We start from the raw sequence: 20191 nt of genomic DNA, 5'->3' as shown, positions 1-20191 counted from the left end.
TTAAAATTGTTTACTTCTATTAATCGAGGCTGGGAAACAGCAGTGTAAATAACTGGATGTGGGTTTAGGCAGCGGCCATCCTACAGACTGCACTGCACAGCCCCACACTAAAGCCTGACTTTAAATCCTCTCAAATTTGATGTCAAAACCACAGAGCCTGAAAGAAGTAGAAAATGCAGTTACTACAGTGAGATAAGTGGGAGGGCTCAGATCGGAGTGCCTCCACCCAACTGTGAAAATGTCTGTCTGCCACACACTGCGCTTGCCTGGAGAGATAGAAACAACTTCCTCTGAAAGTCTCCAGAAATCCTAACCATTTGCAGCTTCTGCTCAGACAAAATGAGGCGCTAAGTGCACTGGAACATGGAGACACACTGCGATATTTGATTATCAGTGCTGTAACATGAGTGGGTAAAACTGAGCAGATGCAGCATTTTGAGCAAAAAAATCTGACTAAAGAACCCAGAGAAAATGAATCCATAAACCGGCAATAAAAATTAAATTTAAAACACTTACACAAAAGCCAATTACGCAGCCCCTGTACCTTCACTGTAGCAACACATTCATCCACAAAGCTCATCATTGCATCACATGGACGCAGAAGATGAGATAAATACTGTATCTTATCCTACCTCATGACTCAGTGTGCCATCATGCTGTGCCTCTCTGTCCGACTGTATCCTAATCCTCAGGCTGCCTCCAGCAGAGGCTCCGACAAAAACAATAACCCCAACTGCAGCAAAATGACTTTATGCTTGGGTTAGAGGGGGTGGGGTGCAACTACAAAAAAAAAGAAATTGTACTTTGGAAGCAGTTGAGATAACAAAAAGTGGAGGAGAAAAACAAAATGAGACAAAAGAGAAATGATGAAAGATAGGAATCTGGAGCAGAAGGTCCGAAAGAGTGATGGCGGGGTCAGTTGACTCAGCAGCAAGTAAAAAGTTGCTCAGTCTCTTTATCTGCCTTTATTCTGCTTTATCTTTACATCTCTGTAGCTTCCTCTGTGGTGTGATCCTCAGGGCTGCCTCTCTTTCTTTTTCTCGCCTCCCCTCCCTCTCTCTACATCTGGGGATGTTTTTTTTAAGTATATTTTAGTTCAGAAAAGTCCAGCACAGCAAGGGCGACAACGGTACATTAATGAAACTGTGATTTATGTTCACAACTGGTAATTAGATTATTATTTTTATTATGATTCTCACGTATGGCATTCCATCTTGTTCCAGATGGTCCAATCATTGCTAAGCTTCCCTAAATGCACCAGCCAATAGGGTTTAAGCGCACTGACCGCTGTAACCTTTTTAGACTTTAAATACGGCACAAGAACATTAACTGTTTGCCTGCACATCGCTGAGTCAGAGATCAGCACAAAGAGGACAGAGAAATATGAGGCAGAGGATAAGGCAGTAAAAGAGTGGAGCGACGTCTCCATACTGTCAAGCAAATTTTGCTAAAACTTTTGAACTGTCCTAAAAAATCTGGCTTCCTCATTAGCACTTTGCTCTGTACTCATTGCGAAAGCACCTACCCTCCAGTTCACCCTTGTAGAACTGTGTCCAGAGAACCGATACGCTCTGAGTTTTGCATACTTTTAAAAGAATAATTTTACATTTCGGTAGAAACAGTTCTTCTTGCCAAGAATTGGATAAGAAGAGTTAGATGAGAAGATTAGCATAGCTCAGCAGAAAGACTAGAAGAAGGGGAAAATAGCGAGCATGGCTCTCTCACTGCATCTGCCTGCTAATGGCCAAGAAATAGTCTCAGCAAAGAACTTCTGAAACTAGAAATTACTGATTTTACATTTCTGTTTTGTGCTGTTTGAACTAACGAGATAAAATATGTTTATTAATCAGTTTTAGCTGCATTTTTCAACGATGGTCCTCGAATAGTTTACAGCCACTGGGAGCTATGAGAGGAGTCAAGAGTTGGTCAGAGCTGACTGATGAGAGGTCAGTGCTAAGGTCAAATAATGTCCAAGAAGAGTCAGACGAGACAGAGGGGCTGGTGTCCACCTGGTCCTCTTGCGATCCATTTCCTTGGTCCATGGTGCAAGAAAAAACATGAGGAGAATGAGATGACTGGGTTTGGAAAACTGGAGAATGAAGACAATTGATGAAGAGAGAAAGTGACGGAGGCTTAGATGAAGACAAGTAAGGAGATGGATGCATGAAAAGGAGGCAAGCTAGCCGTTTCCACCTATGTCCTGTCTTTATGCTAAGCTAGGCTAAGCTAAGCTAATCACCTCCTGGCTCCAGCTTCATACTTAAAACACACACTCACAGGAATGTAGTTACAGTTTTCTTGTCTAATTCTTGGCAAGACAACATTTATAAGTGTGTTTCTCAAGACAAACAATTATCTTACAGAGCTTAATTTTAAAAAATGGATTTGTATGAAGTTTACATTACAATATAAAGCAAAAAAGCTCTTAATGCATTTTTTAAATACTCTGTACTGTACATCCATTTCCATGTAAGTATACCTTATGCCCAAGAGCAGTGCATTGCAAAATCTTAGCGTTGTCAGCAAGATTTAAAATCCCATTTGTCTTCTGTTAAACAATACAAAAAAAGTTACGCTGACATTTGCCATTTCTACTGAGACATCCCACTTTAAAGATGGAAACCCAGCGACTGACAAAGACGGGTAAAAAAAGAGTGAAATACATTCATATTCCTTTGCTGGCTCTGAAATATTCCTCAACCTCAAAGTTTAATCAGTCTTTGTGTAAAGGTACTGAACACTCCGCAGGGAGTCGGGCGTGATTTAAAGACATGGTGTGAGTGTCAGGCAATGAGTGTGTTCAGACTTTTGTCTGTCTGTACAAGGGTAATAATATGTATCAGGGCATGGTGGACTGATGGAGAGTGGAAAGAAGTAAAGGATGAACAGCACCCGGGTTTTCCTACTTGCCAGAGACTGAAATTCTCTACAGAATTCAAAGAGAGGTGATTTATGGTCTCTATATCTAAACTAATGCAGGGCTTGTTTTATCCACTCTCACAGTCCTGCAACTGGGAATTACACTCCCATTACAGAATGATTAAAACCAGATGAAACAGATAATCGACACCACTGTGGGCTGAGAGCTAAGTCTCAGTGAGAGCGCTTGCATTCATGTATCGGTACAGATCTTTAATCCTTCTCTCTCCTGTCATTTCTAGAGAAGTTGGGGTTATTTTTCTTGCTGCTAATTCTCAACAAGAATGGGGAAAGAACAAACCTTACCTTCGCCAAACTTATTCAGATGATCAGACGCTTTTACCAATATGTCAATGGAATGCCATCACAAGCTCAAAAAAGTATGCAGAACAACATATTGCTATTGAGTGGCTTAACGAAAACATACTGATCAGACCTTATATTTGTCAAGGGACTCGTTATGTTACATAAGTGTGATACAGTGATTCAATCCACTGATTTACATTTGATGAAAATGTGGGAAATAATGTATCTCACAGTACATAGACAAGCCTGAGAATGTGATTACAAGCACAGGTCAAACCAAGGTGGCATATTCAAAACTGAATGCATCACAGGGGATGGCATGTTTACTGCTGGCCTTGATTAAATCTGAATCTGACACACCCAATCATGCACGCATTTTACCACGGAAGTCGCATGACAGTGACAGGAATGGTGTGTCTTGATTACAAGGACACCTTGACTCCAGAGATGATAATATCTATACTTACTGTGATATATGCAGCATATCTAGACAACAACTATTTGCAAGGTAGCAATATGAATACATGCGATTATACTGAACAAGAAGTGTCCAAATTCTTATTCCTCAACAGTGGATTGCACTTAAAGTGTTTGTCCCTCTTTTTACCTTGCCCCTGGTGAATGCTATGTCACTACAATAATGTGCTTACTCATCATTCGTGAGAAAAGACGTCTCCATCCATGCAACCTCCCTGGTTCGGGCTTTAGAAGAGACCTTGACCGATGAAGACTTCATTGGCTGCTGGTCCTCGAATGATTTACAGCCACTGGGAGCTGTCAGAGGAGTCAAGAGTTGGTCGGAGCTGACTGATGTGAGGTCAGTGCTAAGGTCAAATGATGTCCAAGAAGAGTCAGACGAGACAGAAGGGCTGGTGTCCACCTTGTCCTCTTGCGATCCATTTCCTTGGTCCATGGTGCAGGAATGAAAATGAAGAGAACGGGACGACTGGGGTGGAAAGCCTGGAGAATGAAGATGACTGACGAAGACTTGGATGAAGACGGGTAGGGAGGTGGATGTATCCAAAGATGACTTGATAAAGTAAATGCTTGGAGTGGATGAAGAGAATGGAAGCAGAAAACACTTCAAAAATAGATAAATAAATGGAAAGAGATGCGTCTGCGCACTCCTACTGGCCAAAAGCTTTTCACTCTTTTCTCAAAAGAGTTCTGAGGAGAGTAAGGAGAGGAACGGAAAGACAAAAGACCAATCAGAGGAAACACTAGACAAAAGAGATGGCGATATGGATGTGAGGGCAGGAAAAGAAAACCACTCAGGGATTGAGGAGGAAGTCAGACAGAGACCAGAGAGTGGGATGGAAAGATAGGACCCAGCCACTGCAGATGGAAGAAAGGGGTAACACAAACAAAAGAAGAGGCGGAATCAGGTGAAAGGTGCGGGCAGCAGCACTTACAAGGTGATAGCTCACATCTCATTACATCCCATTTCCCCCCCCAACAATTGAATCATGTGGTAAGTGGATAGAGATGGCACAGGACGGGAAATCGATTCGAGATGCATGGAGAGGCTTGAACTGGTGGCTTTTGTGGCTACATGATAGCAGCAGGCTAGAGAGTGCTGTCTTGGGTTGCAGTGATAAGCAGTTCATTACAAGAAGTCTGACCCAGTCCAAATACAATTAGGGCTTACCACTAAAACCCATTAGGACCCTGATATGGGGAAGCCAGGTTAGCCAGCCTCCCACAGGTACCCTGGGAATAGACTAAGAGCATATTCTGCAGACACTATATAAGAAAAGACTTTGTACACCCTTTTCAAGGTATTCAAGCGATCAACTGTACCAGCTTAGCCAATAAATCAGACTTGCAATATACATTATAACAGTACATATTATTTGCATTCTAATGCAATTTTCCTAACAGCACCCCATCGACAAATCGAGGCAAATTATGTTATGATACGCAAGACAATTTGGCAGTTGACTTACTCACTTATTTTCCTGGAGGGTTAACGAGAAGATTGATGCCACTCCCACGTATGTGCATTAGCTAAGAAGGTAGGATAGCTGGATGGAATAGCTTAGCATAAAGCCTGGTAGCAGAGGAAAACAGCTCCCATGGTGCACTCCGAAATTCAAAAACATGCCTGGCAGCACCTTTACACTACCCGACTTAGTGAAAGCTATAAAAAGGTGCTAGTAGCTTTACAGGTTTTCAGACAGAGCCAGGCTGGCTGTTTCCCCCTCTCTCCAGTCTTTATCCTAGGCTAAATTAATGGAGTGCCATGACATGAGAGTAGTATGATGTTCTCATAAAATAACAATTTCTCTAAGAGCTGTGACAGTCACAACAATGATTTGCACATCCTTTGGACCTTTATTCAATTGATTACAGTACAAAAACAAGACCTTTAATGTTCAAACTGATAACCTTGATTGTTTTTATTCTGAATTTGATGACTGCAACATGTTCCAAAAAAGTTGGGACAGGGGCATGTTTACCACTGTGTAACATCACCTTTTAACAACACTGAGTCAGTGTTTGGGAACTGAGGACACTAATTGTTGGAAGCTTCATAATAAAACTTTGAAAGTGAAATTCTTTACTATTCTTGCTTGATGTACGACTTCAGTTGCTCAATAGTCCAGTGTCTCCACTGTCATATTTTACACACATGCTCAATGAAAGACAGGTCTAGGCTGCAGGCAGGCCAGTATAGTAGATGCACTCTTTGACTACGAAGCCACGCTGTTGGAATACGTGCAGAGTGGCTACGGTTACATGATGGCTTCTCATTCGGAATGAAATAAATCTGAATGAAATCATTCGGAATTAAAGTTTTTCCAGGTAGTTTACATGGGAAATATTCATTCCGAATGAGGGTTTACATGGGAGATCAGTGGGGCAGGGATGGTTTCTGATTGGATAGGGGGCGGGGCGGATGTTACGTGTTTACGTTTATCGGAAGAAAACACTGTAGTCCTCGTTCCGGATAACAAGATGCTTGACGATGCCGTTCTTAGTGCCTTTTTCTGGTTTGTTTTGCTTATATTCTTGAAGCAGCAGTACGACAACAACCTTGTTCTGCTAATGCTTCGTCTGTTGAGGAGGAGAAAGGAGACAGAAGACCGTGCTGTGGCGAATGGAAACCGGTGAGTGCAACGAGTCCGACTGCTCTGTCTCAGCCCGTTGCTATGCACGCTATATACACCATCGCGCCAGAAGGGCAAGGAAACGAGCATGCGCAGAAAGACCAGAATGAACTGAAAGAGGAATTAGTGTATACATGCTCACAAAATTCTTTCATTCGGAATGACAAACGGAATAAACCACCCCCTTTAATCGGATTTCATTTTCAATCGGAATGACCGTTTACATGACCACTTTTAATCGGAATGGCCTTTCATTCCGATTAAAAGTGGAATTAAACTGTCCATGTAAATGTACTGACTGTGTCTCACTGTCTTGTTGGAATAACCAGGGAGGTCCCTGAAAAAGACATTGTCTGGATGGCAGCATATGTTGCTCCAAAACCTGTAGGTACCTTTCAGCATTAATGGTGTCTTCACAGTTGTGCAAGTTACTCATGATGCCATCAGCACCAACACAACGCCATACCATGACAGATGCTGGCTTTTGAACTGTTAGCAATCTGAATGGTCCTTTTCCTCTTTAGTCCGGAGAACACGACTTCCATGATGGACTCGTCAGACCACAGCACACTTTTCCGCTTTGACACAGTCCATCTCAGATGAGCTCGGGGCCAGAAAAGTCTGTGGCATTTCTGGATGTTGTTGATATATGGCTTTTGCTTTGTATGGTAGAGTTAACTTGCATTGGTAGATGAAGTGAAGAACTTTGTTTACTGCCAATGGTTTTCCAAGAGTTACCGAGCCCATGCAGTAATATTCTTAATACAATCATGTTGGTTTTTAATGCAGTGCTGTCTGAGAGATCAAAGGTCACAGGCATGCAGTGTTGGTTTGCAGCACTGCCCTTCACGTTTAGAGATTTCTTTGGATTCTCTTAATCTTTTGGTGATACTAAGGATTGTAGGGGTTGAAATTCCTAAATTCCTTGCAGTTGTGCATTAAAAAGTATTCTTTAACTGTTCTAATTTTGCACACTTAGTTTTTTTTTAATGTAAAGCAGTGAAACCCCCACTGTACTTAACTGAGCCTTTTAAAGATGCCCCTTTCAGACCCAATCATAAGACTTTCACCTGTTTGCCTGTGGAAAGTTCTGAACAGGTGTCTTTTGAGCATTCCACAACTTTCCCAGTCTTTTGCTGCCGCTGATCCAACTTTTTTTCGAACATGTTGCAGGCATCAAATTCAGAATGAATGTATACTTACAAAAAACAATGGAGTTAATCAATTTGAACATTCTAACTTGTCTTTGACCTGTATTCTATTGAATATACATCAAAACGTATTTGCAAATCATTGCATTCTGTTTGTAATTTACCGTTTACACAGCATCCCAACATTTTAGAATCAAGGTTGAACTTGTGCTTCTAAGGTATGGGTATGATTTCATAGCAAACCTCCCAAAGCTCACTATGTTGTAATTCTTCTGAAAGTCCTGAAGGGCTTCAGCATGCTTTAGATGAGCTAATGTTGTCTGACCACATCTTAGAGCACATGTATTTCACCACACAAGGATACTTCGGCCTTAAAGTGCCTTGCTCACCAGGGGAACAATTGCAGTCTCATACCACATCAATAACAGATCCGTCTTGCTCCTTTGACTTTCATTCTGATAGTTTTTTTTAATTACTTTTGATTGATTTGTTTCAAAGTAGTCATGTTCATATAAATAAGCTCCCACTACATTCATTAGAGATTGCTTTCAAGTAGCTCTAAGACAAACAGAAGAGCTGTGCTAGCAAGGACTGCAGATTCAAAAAGTCAAGCTGCAGCAACTACACTTAGCTACAGTCTGGAGAAACTGAAGGTCAAGGTAGCTGATAAAACTCTCCTGTCTACATTTAACTTTTAATAGAGGAGTGCTTTGGGAGGTTTTTGCTGGTTCAAATCCATTTGCATGCTCCGAGCTGATTCATCTTACAGTGGAAAGTACAAAGACAAGAAAAGGCAAAGGAATGAGGTATCAATCAAGATTGGAAAAACTGAAAAAGAAAATGGTGCTTAATGTGTGTGTCAATAAGACGATGAGTTTTAGAAAGTCTTTATTTAAACTCTATGAAGAAAACAGAGCTGAAAGGAAACTTAACACAACAGAAAAGTCCTGTACATAACATGGAAATCAGAACCATTGTATTTTGCAAACAAGTGTGTTACAACAGCCATTTATAGCTTACTGACAGAAACATCTGAGACAAACTAGCTGTATATTAACTGGTCTGGAATGGGCCTTGTCAAGTATTTTATAATAAATTCAACCTACACATGAACAGGGAGATCCACAGAGAAATAAATAACACAATGATCAACAGGTGTTTTGTATTTACATTTTCACAAACGCATCACGACTAAGCGTAACAATCACTTTTGTTGCATTAACTTGTTGCACAAGGAACTCCTAGCATTTGTTTAATGGCATCAGTCGCTATGCTGCAAATCATAAAAAATATATTTTCAATTTGACCCACCGAAGCAATTGTCTTACCTTTGCGCTACTCAATGATTCAAGCTTATCTGAAACAATCTTTAAAATCTGCAAATACTAACAACCTCAGATCTTTAACTGTGCGCGGTTATTCTCGGATATGTTGTACATAGAACGCCGTCTTTCCAATTTCTCGCCGTTGTGCCGTCAGGCTGCCACAGTGAGAGGAACAGGCAGAAAAAAAACATGAAAATAAAAAGCAGCTAGACATTTATCAGACATGCACAGGACAACATGAAAAGCAAGACAAAGCAAGAAATAAGAAAACGTCTCATGGACACTGAGTGGACATTAGGTATTCAAAAAGGGGCATCACTACAGAGAGATCCACAGGAACAACATTCCTTAAAGTTTTTAAGAGTCAGTAAATTAGAATTGCTCAGCGAAAGCAGCACAGCATCTCCAGGACAGTAGGAGCAAGTCATCCTGTAGCATTAGCGGAAGCGTATCCGGAAGATCATTGGCGGTGTTGCGTGGGAAGCGCTTGCAGAAAGTCACTACATAAAGACGGGCCAGGCTAACAAACAGGCAAATCAGATGTGCCCTACAGAGTATCCAAAATTAGTTTATTTGATGGGCAGAACAAGAACACATGGCTTTACAATCTGTGTCTGTTTCCATTCTATGAACAGGCCCAAATATTCCAACACTGTGGCTGTTTATAAAAAGTGACACAGTCAGAGTTCGGAAAGGGGTTTCGCCAATCAGTCCACAGCTGAATGATTCAAAGCTGTTTGTTCCAGCCAGCCTCTAATATCTGAGAGGCAAGAGAATTATCAAGCCTTGGCCTGGTCTTAGCCCAGGTAACAAAAATGAAGACAATGAGGACTTAGCCTTTGTGGTCTTAAATGTGGGCTACAAAAAAGGTAGCACATGCCAACACACAGCGCTCGACATGCCTCGGAGCAGTACATTGACGCAAAGCGGAGCAGGGTGACTTGACATGCAGGACAGTCCTACAAGCAGAGCAATGGCCGAGGGTTAGTGGCGTGGTAGAAGCAACTGGTTCCACAAGGTACCAGCAGGAGAACTAATATTAGGTCAGAGGAGAAGAAAGGCTGGTCCGGGGAAAACACAACACAGCTGAACTCCAGAGGCAGCTGCTATTTATTCCTCGGTACATGAGCCCAGACAGGTCAGTCTAGACAAGCTGAAGGGTAGATCAGGGTAGAGAGAAGCAAAGGAAGGAAACACAATGGCCGACGTCTCCTTTAATAAATTGGCCTCGGTTGTTTCATGCTGTAGTGGGCCTCTGATGCGGACACATATGCGGACTCTGGAAAAAAGTCCTCGTGGAACTCTGCCAGAAACCTGAGAGAGAGAGAGGGCGGGGGAAAGGAAGTACAGGAAAGGGAAATCTGGTGAGATATTCTGACCCCAACGACAGAAGCCCACTCTGTTCACATTAAATATTCAACATGAGCTGTTTGTCCGATGACAAACAGAACGGACACGATAGGCTTACATGACGCAAAAAGCAACGACAGGAAAGCGTCTCGGATGTCACGTCCCAGTTCGCTTGTGGTTTTCCTAGATATCCCTGGCTCATTCCACATAAATCCTAGACCCCTTGCCCTCTGTCCGCGGGTATATATGTCAGACACAAAGCCCCCTCATCCATCCCTATACCACCACCATCATCAGAGAACCAATCGCTATGACAGAAAGACCGAGAACATGAGAATGACCGACCAGCAGTCAGGGAGGGAAGAGTGAAAAATCCCCCCCTCCCCTCCTCCCATCTAATCAGTAGCGGGGAAAACTAATCCGGAATCTTCTTAGTATCCGCTACTCGGCCAAATCCTCTAAATCTTGCCATCTCATCTTAGCTCCACCGGCCTTCCTAATCTCAATGCAAACAAATTATCCTCATCAGAGGAGAACTTAAGAACGCTTTGACAACGAATAACAAACAACCTAATGGGACAATAAAGGGAACATGTGAGCACCCCACAGTGAACGGATCAAAGGTCAGCGAGACGGGGTGTATCGAAATCAAGTTAATTTAAGCCTAATTCTTCACCGAAAACACAAAGACGATTCCAAGAGATTCACTGAAAAGCACTGTAAAGGTTTCAATTCACATTTATTCCTCGGAAAATCTATTTTTTTTTCCTTTGGTGCCAGAAATTCAGCCTAATCTTTATTGCTGTTAGATCAGTAATAACACAAGGCAAGCCGCTTTAGGCATACACATTGTAAATCAGCATAACGTGTGCGTACACATGTGCACACACACTCACACTTAATCATAATCATTCTTGCGGAGAAAGGGAGAGTGAGAGATCAACTGCGGCCAAATCCCAGAATGCACTGCACTTCAGTCTCTGCGACATCAATCAGTTTTCGCCCGCTCTGCACAATCTGCCACGAGGCTGATTTCAGAGTAAAAGGCATGAAGGCTTTCCCAAAAGACGCCGGCGTTTTAGTTTGCGTCCAGTGTCCTGCAGAGTCTCCGGAACGCTGGAAACATTAATTGGTAACTAAGAGAGGAATGTCAGTGTTTCCTGTGCCGAACACTATCAATCCTGTCTCGGCGGCTCATCACAGAGCTGCAGAGGGGACTGAAACTGCAAGAGTGATTTACTTTTAAGCACTTCACTCCTTATTGCATCCAAGTTATTGTCGGTGCCATTGTGCAGAATAATGTCCTATGAAAAGAGATGCACCGCTGATTTGCAGTCCAGAGCCACTGGAGTGAATTAAAAGGCTTTCTACCCATGTTTCCCCCAACTGCTGATGACACCACATGATATGCTTTGCCAAGAGGAACTGCAAATGCAGTGTGCGGATTGCCCGTGTTGACAATGCTGCTTTAGATCCCTTATGCCCCGCCGCAAGAACAGAAATCTGTGCATCACATATGTAACTGAATGCTGTCATCATACTGCACACCACTCTCTTCCTGAATGCCAGCGTTAGCTATTTTCAGAAGACCACCTCATGAGTTCGTGGCACGAGTACTGAGCTAGAGGTAATTCTGGCCCTCGGACTCAGATTTGTGTCTGCTCCATGGTGAGTTCAGGCGCTGCTCCACAGCACTGCTTGGTGGCAGAAGGCAGTACGGCGTGTGTTTGATTAGAGAATGAGAGGACCTAAATCCCTCAGGTTTGGGACCGGCTGAACTGAAGATCGCTCGGGAGGATTTAAAGATTAGACTCCCGCGCTTGTGTAACGCCCACTCATCTCCCTCCCTCCAACACATGCTCTTTCTCACTCCATCTCTCCCTCCCCTCCAACCCCCCATGTTCTCATTTACTTACTCTTCCTTGCCTTTTTGTTTTGGTGTTTCTGGGTTATTTTGGTGTAATAATCATTTCCTGACCATCACTATTTTTGTCTTTTGATGAATTCTACTGTCCTCCATCTTTTAATTTCTTGCACTACATCAGGTACTGTATGTGCATGTGTATTTGTGAAGGGTGTTTGAGAGATTGTGCCAATAGCTTCCAGGTTCTGCCCCTCTCTCCTTGCGAAATGAGAACTTCCAGCGAAATGAGAACTTCCAGCGGCTCATAACTGCCAGCTACTATTGAGCTTTAACGCTTAGCTAGGTCAGACCTTGGTTAATGAACCGTGCGGGTTATTGGCAAGGTTCATTTCGAGTCAAAGTGCTTCCTATTTCCTGTCCCGTTAATTGAATGCAGCACCTTGGCTTTTTAATGATTTATCTTCCGTGGAAATTCTGCATGATTTCACACAGTTTCCGTTCACCTGATGGCACAATACATTTTTCAGGAAGGGGGTGAGATTTCAATATTACGCCTGAATGTTTTAGTGGAGAAACTGTAAGCCTTCGGGCCTGAGTGAGCCAAAGATTGGCGCTTTCCTATTTGCACAGCGTGAAGGAACTTGAAACCTGTACTTAATCTCTTTAACCCATTTTAATTGAACAGCTTCTGTCCCTCTCTTCTGAAGGAAGAAATACTGGTACATTTACTGTAAGCACAATAGTCCTACCTGAGAAAGAGCTCCAAATGTTTGACGAGGGCTCGGAGATTCCTCTCAGGGATCTGCATTTTCCCCAGGATCTCAGGAAGCTTTACTGGAAGACAAGGAAGACCTTGAGCATGGTAACAGAAAGATGCTGCACAAAGGCGCAAGAAACTGATGAGAAAGGCTTCAAAATGATCAGACACCGACCAAAAAGACGCAAGAGGTGCTGTGATCCATACAGGTAGGAGGGTGGAGGAGGCTGGTCGTGCTGAGGGTAGTTATCAGGAGTCAGCTTCCAACTTAGGACCTGGTTGACAGAGTAAAGGGAAAAGCTTTTAACAGGAACATTCAGGCTTCACACATTTACACTGATATACCATGTGCGGCCCTGCATTTGAAAGTTATGATAAATGTTTAATATGTTTCCACTGAAAGGTCAATGTGAACTTGATAACGACAATGTATAACTGAATTATTAAACACACAAGGACCACACTGTTTCATACACAGCGTTTAGCTTGGTTCAATTCATACAGGTTACTTAAATTGTCTCCCTGCAATGATGGAGGCCATTTATGTAACTATTCTTATGTCCTTGAGCCAAATATTGTTTCCCTTCCAGCTACTAGTACGTTCATCACACACATAATTTCATCACCTCATTAAGCTCATTGTTTCTGCGGCTCTCAAGGCCATAGAAAGGCCCGCTCCGCTCTTTGCTCGGCGTCAAGGGCAACGGGGAGGATGAGCCGCTGTGTACTGGGGTTTCTGGGTAAAGAGAACAACAACATGTTTACAAATAAACTTAATGCTGTGTTGCTTTTCACTGCAGAAATATGTCTAAAAAAAATAAAGCAATGATAGCGAGGATTAATGCAAGACACAAAACGTTTGACGAGTGCAGAGACCCTTTTAGGAGAGTCGTCAGCGCTTTGAGCAAATAAGTACGATGACACCATCTACTGGGCAAATCTGGTTACTACAAATATTTGAATGATGGAGTGACGTCTTACTTCTGTCAAGGTTGAGGAAGAACTTGGGCTGGGATGTGGTGTCGACCAAACGGCGTTTAAGCTGCGGGGATGCTGTGGCACTGCCTCCACCTAAATCATTACATACACCACAAGTACGATCATTGTTGTGTCAGACAAATTCCCAACAGAAGACACATGAAAGAAACAGTCCCTTTATATGAAATGCATTGTGTACCTCCACTGCTTCCTTCAGCTGGTCGGTCACCTCCAGATGTGTTCCTGGTGGAGCGCCTGAGCGACTGGGACTGGAATGAGATGCAGTCCATGTCGGGATGACGCCGGCGTTTTGGGGTGGGGGCTGGGGCGGTGGGTGTGGTGGCAGAAATGTCGCTCAGAGCTGGTTGGCTGTCTGTGGACTGGGGCGTGGGCGGGTTGTGCCCCAACGGACTCGGGCTGCGCTCTCGTTGGGCACTTTGAACACGACAGAAAAGAAAAAGGCTTGTGGCTTAATGGTCGCACACTATAGTCAAACGCAGTATCTCACAGTCACGCCATTGTTTTGGAAACAACACACAGGATTTATTTCTTACTTGCTGGAGCAGGGGGAGCTTTCATTGACGGCCAGGAAAAGCCTGGAGGAGCTGACCTTTTTGAACTGAGCTTGTTCACAGGGGTAGAGGAGGATCATGGGTAAGGTGAAGTCAAACGTGATCCTCAAGCCGTCGACCATCTCCTTACACAACTCCTCGCTTAAACAAAGGAAATATAGGGATTAGTTAATGTCAATAATCATGCACGATATGCAACTGTGAGCCATAATATAAAAATCCAAAAAATCCAAATGAAAGAGCACATCTGTTTACATCATGCTATTTTTCCTCTGTTCAGAGTGTGTGCACCCTCACCTCTTCTCTGGAGGGATCGGCTGTGGGCTGCTGTTCTGCGTGGTGTTCTGCTGCCGCCGGTACCGCTCGTTGGCCATGAATGCTTTGTTGATGGCAAAGTGCTTGACGTAGGACTCGAGGATGTGCACGACATTCGTTTGACAGGGAACCATCACCAGCTAGGAGAGAAAAAACATGTTAAAAAAATCCATTCAATCTGAGCAACCCTCAAATAAATTCAGTTTAAGCAGACTTCCATATCCATTTTTAGCCACCAAAACCAGGTATTACAAGCCAAACACGTTAACACGTCAACCAAAGCCTTGCTGAAACGTAAAGTTTAAATGTGTCTGTGGTTTGAAGACACATACGATGCCAACATCCAATCTGGCAACTGGGCTGTGTGTGTACCTTCTTCCTTTTGTTGATGTAAAAGCAGTCATCCTCCAGCTTCTTCTTCAGAGTATCAGGGATGTTGATGTCAACGTGGACGATCTTCTCCTCACATTCCCTTTTAACATTAATGTCTGGCTCAACCCTCTGAAACAAACAAGATATGAACCTTTAGGTACACGGTCCATACAAACTACAAGGATGTAGTTTTCCTTGAACAAACATCCTGGTCATGAAACTAAAGGCCTTAAAATGTAAATATCGAGGTCTATATATCCTCTTAAACTAATCCACTTCACCATCTTGTTGATATCCTCAGAGAAGGTGCTGTCCCCGCTATTTGAAGATTCAGGGTCAGAGTCGTCCCCGTCACTGCTCTCTGAGGACGAAATCAAACCTAGAGACAGAAGAATGTGGAGGGATTAATTTGATTGCTGAGGGAGACTGGGAGCGAAACACAAAAACGGAGGAAGATTTCTCACATGCGTCATCACTGTCGTCCTCCTTAGGGAGAGTCTTCAGAGAAGATTTAGTGCCAGACTGACGACGACGCCTCTTCGCCCATACCCTTCTCTTCCTGCCGCCAGGAAAGAAAACACACAATGTATCAGTTTCATCTAAAAACAGAACAAACTAACAGAAAGGTCAAATCGAAAACATGTGGACACACACCAGACACTGACATACAGTGCACTAGACTTGTGGTTTGAGTTTGAATTAAGTAACAAAAGTCATTTAAAGATTCTACACATCCTACACATACAAGATAATATACTCTATGGTTAAACACTTTGATGGTATGAATGAACATAATATGAACTTACATGCGACCTAGAGCTTTGCGAGCCAGTTTATGTTGCAATTTACGGTTTTCCTCAGTGTCCCTTAGGACATGATCCTCAGCAGCCCAACGATCCCAGCTACACACACATTTAAAAAATTTCAAGAAAAACAAAAAAATCACACAGACCTGCACGGTTTGACAGCAGAGTTTTATAGATCTATCATGACACAGGTTGATGAACATGAGATTTTGCAATGATAAACACTATGATGAGTATAATATAGTTAAGTATGAGACACTGTTCATGTAATGTTGATTAAAGAAAGACAGGTATAATCACCTCCTGTTCCAACCGTTGAAGTGAATCAGGTACTTTGGGATTCTTCTTCCATGTTCATCTGTACCGATCAGGACATCAATGACCTGTAATGTGAGCACACAACAATCAGTCTCAGAACATCAGTCTTGCTTTAGCCTCCTGTGCATCACCAGACCACTAGTGGCCTCGAGTCACAATTTAGCAAATATAATTTCTGCAACACTTTGGTTGAGTCTGAAGAGGTGGAACATATGTAAATTTACTCAAGTACTGTTCTGTGGTGGTGGTTAGCACTGTCGCTTCACAGCGAAAGAGTTCCTGGTTCAATCCCAAGCCCTTCTGTGCAGAGTTTGTAGATTGTGTACTCTGGGTACTCCGGCTTCCTCCCACAGTCCAAAGACATGCAGGTTAATTGGTGACTCTAAACTGGCCGTAGGTGTGAATGTGAGCATGAATGGTTGAACCCCTGCCACTCTCAAGAGGATAAGTGGTTACAAAAATGGATGGATGAAATGCTCTGAGTGGTTCAAACGTTACTTGCCGGAACCAGACCAGAATTGGTTCAGTGCTGCTGGGAAATGGGAATGAGAGGCTCAGGAGGAGCTTCTACCCTCAGTCAGCAAGGACACAAGATGATGACTATGTCTGATGCTATACAATGACATTTATATAATGATTACGTCTACTACAAACTGATGGAACTGACAACTACTATATTTCAACGTCTTATGATTTCATATTTACAAGTAATTACTTTGGAAACCAGGACTTAACATAATGCAAATTAGCCTGGTTCCAGACTGTGCATTAACTAGAAACAAACACCCATTCAGTTAATAACTTCCATTCATTATCGACCTAGTATTCAGTATTATGATAACCCCATGTACTGTGATGTAAGCTAAGGCTAACCTACAGTTAGCATAGCAGCCTTAGCTTTCCTCATGCTGTAAAATGAAGCATACGTCCTACTCAAATGACACAACACCGTGTCAGTTATTTAAACAAGCATCTTAAAGACACGCTTCAACACTAAAACAATACTTACATGTATTTATTATAAATAATAAAATGGCGTATCACTTATCTTGCTTTTGCTTCTTTAGGTAGCTAACGTTAACGTCAGCTGCGTGTTGCTGCAAAATATTGGATGCAGCCAAACGTATAAATATTAATTGCCAATAAACATAGCAGTAGGCCCTATTGCTATTTAAGTAAAATACCTTAAGCTTCTTTCACCGCTGCAACTCACAAACATGCAGTTGAACAACAGTCGATGCTAACTGTTAGCTAACCCGGGCTACAGTGCGTCGATGTAAACAAACACTCTATTATTAGCATTAGCTAGCTAATTAGCAAGCTAGCGACAACGACATTACGCACTTCGCCGACATGAAAATAACGCTCAAATAGTCTGCGAGAGCATTTTTATGTGCTTGAAACATTAATATTATTTTCCAAGCTGCTCGCACACAATGCAAGTTAGTGGAGGACGAGTTGGTGTGTTTGTTTGTTAGCTTAAATGTTGGCGTTGCACTAGTTTGGATGTTAGCCACCTAGCTAACGCTACTTTACTGCACTACAAACGACCCCTAACGTTAGTTAATGCAGCGTTTTTGTCCTGTAATTACTGGTGGCAGTTGCAGCTGTCAGACGCCTACTTAGGAATAAGCTAACAGCGACAAACATAGTTGTATTCACTACTTAAATTATGCGCTTCAGGGGGAAACGTGCAATCAAACGTACCCGGAAACCATGGGAGAAATTGTAACCGTTATATGTAGAGCTAATGTGATTTCGTTCTTAGGCCTGATTCACACAGGCTACCACACTTAACACAACACAACCCTGCTTGTCCGATATAAACTATTCGTTTGGACAAAGTCGAAATACCGAACAGCTGTATTAAATGCACAAACATTACCTTAGCGTCATACAACACTTTAGCCTTGGTGGGGTCGGGTTCAAAGCACAGGACTCTTTCTCCTTTGTGAAATGGATATTTAATTCCCCGCGAATTCATTTGTTCATGGCGACGTGTGGGAGAGGGGGCATCGATCTGGACCCTACAAACTCCTTAACCCTTTCCTTGCCGAGCGCTTTTCCTGCGAGGGGTCTCCCACCAGAACAGACTTTGGAGGGATGGCGCTGTTGTGGGATAAACGCAACCATTATCTTGCTGCCTTCACTGACGCCTCGTCATTTTCTCTTTCGGCTTGGGAACTTAATATCACGCGGAAATAAAGTCTGTGAATTCTTACAAAAAAGACCCTAATGTCCTTATTCGTTCATCCGTATTCACCGTGTAGTATTTTGTTTTATTTCCTGGCTCATTTCAGTATGAACAAGTTCTGCTCGCAACATTTACGACAACCGGGAAGGCAGCACGAAAAGGCAATACAAAATATTGAAATGGTCTTCCACGGACACCGTACTCATAGTACAATTTCAAAATGCGGCCAACAGATGGAAGTATAGGCGCACAATAAATGTCGACATGAACCTGATTGGCCTTAATTGTGCAGTCATCTTGTTCCATTTGTTTAATCAGCTGTAATACATGTATATAATCTTAAAGGCATGACTTGGTACCAAGGGCAGCCTACAGGGTCTCAATGGACCATGCGTATGAGTGACATCATAAATATTAGGTTTCTAAACTAACATTCAAAGACCCCAGGCCCATCACAGAGCTCCGTGCGTTGCCTACAAAACACGTGAAACTGATTTTTACAGTAATTCACCTGTGTTTATCCCAATTTTAACCCCCCATTTTACCACCATCTTTATAATCTCCACATCCATATGAAAAAGGTGGTCCTATAAGGGTCTCCGGGATAAAATCTCACCAAGGAGGAACGCCATCTGTGTCTGTTTAGGGATCCATGAGGTGAAAATGATTAAAAACCTGCAGGGGATTTATTGGATGATTGTAAATGGCCTCGATTACAACTCTGCTGATCATATTCTAAGATTAAATATTCAGCCACCCTATGCATTGACAGCAACCCCACATATCATACACCCCATATGGGGGGCGAAACATGTTGTTTTTCAGGAAGGATCCTTTTCCTTGAGGCAAAATACAGTAAACGAAAACTCACCATGTCTCAATAATCTAATCTTCCTCTATTGGAACAATATGGTGGCTTTTAAATACATACAGTATGTGGATGTTTACATGTACAGCCAAGAACACGTGAAATCTGGTTGAGTTGCTCCAGGGCCCAAACTGTGTGTGTACACACTGTGTGTCTTTAATTTTAGACTGACCTGCAAGTTTGCAAACATACTCACGCTTAATTAATTGTCTTTAACGTATAAAAACAGACCCTGTGTCACTGGATTATTGTTTCATAGCTAAAAGTAATTTGATCTCTTTTGTTTCCTGACCTCGCGACCTTTTCATTCATATCTGCCTGACAGGCTTGGACAATGAAATCTACACTGATCCCCAGCACAGGAAACTATGTCTCTACAGCCGTGGCTGAATCTAGGCTCATTTTTGCTTAAAATGGTTTCAGGCGGTGCTGCTCTACTATTGTATACCAAATATGGACAGTGTGTATATAACACCGAACGTGACTGGCTCAAGTGTAGCCCTGCGGATTTATTCTCCTTCCCTTCGACCCTCACCGCTTCTGATGCATTTTGACAGTCATGTCAAATGATCACTGTTTCACATTAAATTTTTTTCATGGCTACACACACAGTCAATCATATGTTAAAGACAATCTGAGCATTACACAAGAGCTTGAAGGCAGCCCGATGAAAAGTCAAGGATGCTGCAAGGGTCTATACTTTCTAAATATGTGGTATGGGAACATGCCTGCATAATATCTGAATTATTGAACGGGCCTACCAGGCACAGGCCCAGGGGCCTATAGGGTCAGTGGCCATTTCAAATTAACATGTATCAACCAGGAAGACTCCAAATGAACACAGAGCTGCAGAGTAACAACAAAAAGGCACACAGTCACTATAAAAAAGATACAAATACACTTCAAATAGACTACAAAGCAGCACACAACAACCAAAAACACACAAATATACTTCAAAGAGACACAACATGACTACTAGGAGATAC

The 20191-nt window shown here is 42.6% G+C and overlaps 1 protein-coding gene across 1 annotated transcript; it reads right to left on the bottom strand.

Annotated features, from left to right (window-relative positions):
- Positions 1-8358: 8358 nt before the first annotated feature.
- On the bottom strand, positions 8359-18277 carry LOC126401662 (male-specific lethal 3 homolog). The gene is made up of 14 exons (XM_050063021.1): positions 18029-18277; positions 16126-16208; positions 15826-15921; positions 15484-15578; positions 15301-15398; positions 15020-15148; positions 14630-14787; positions 14315-14473; positions 13960-14195; positions 13764-13853; positions 13409-13518; positions 12958-13057; positions 12775-12859; positions 8359-10125 (listed from the first exon to the last, which is right to left on the bottom strand). Exons 1-14 carry the CDS (start codon positions 18125-18127, stop codon positions 10026-10028), a joined length of 1638 nt encoding a protein of 545 aa, XP_049918978.1. The 5' UTR covers positions 18128-18277; the 3' UTR covers positions 8359-10025.
- Between the last annotated feature and the right edge of the window lie 1914 nt (positions 18278-20191).

Source organism: Epinephelus moara, chromosome 15 (assembly GCF_006386435.1).
Source record: "Epinephelus moara isolate mb chromosome 15, YSFRI_EMoa_1.0, whole genome shotgun sequence".
Classification (NCBI taxonomy): domain Eukaryota; kingdom Metazoa; phylum Chordata; class Actinopteri; order Perciformes; family Serranidae; genus Epinephelus; species Epinephelus moara.
Note: the sequence above shows the minus strand (reverse complement) of the source record. Positions and strands in the feature narration are given on the sequence as shown.

What these genes read in the sequence shown, in the direction of transcription:
- LOC126401662 (XM_050063021.1), bottom strand. Translation starts at nt 18,127, where the DNA reads ATGAATTCGCGGGGAATTAAATATCCATTTCACAAAGGAGAAAGAGTC. An exon ending in ACATCAACAAAAGGAAGAAG is followed by an intron (nt 14,788 to 15,019) that starts GTACACACACAG and finishes TTTCTCTCCTAG; the next exon opens with CTGGTGATGGTTCCCTGTCA. An exon ending in CTTCCTCAACCTTGACAGAA is followed by an intron (nt 13,519 to 13,763) that starts GTAAGACGTCAC and finishes CTCTTTACCCAG; the next exon opens with AAACCCCAGTACACAGCGGC.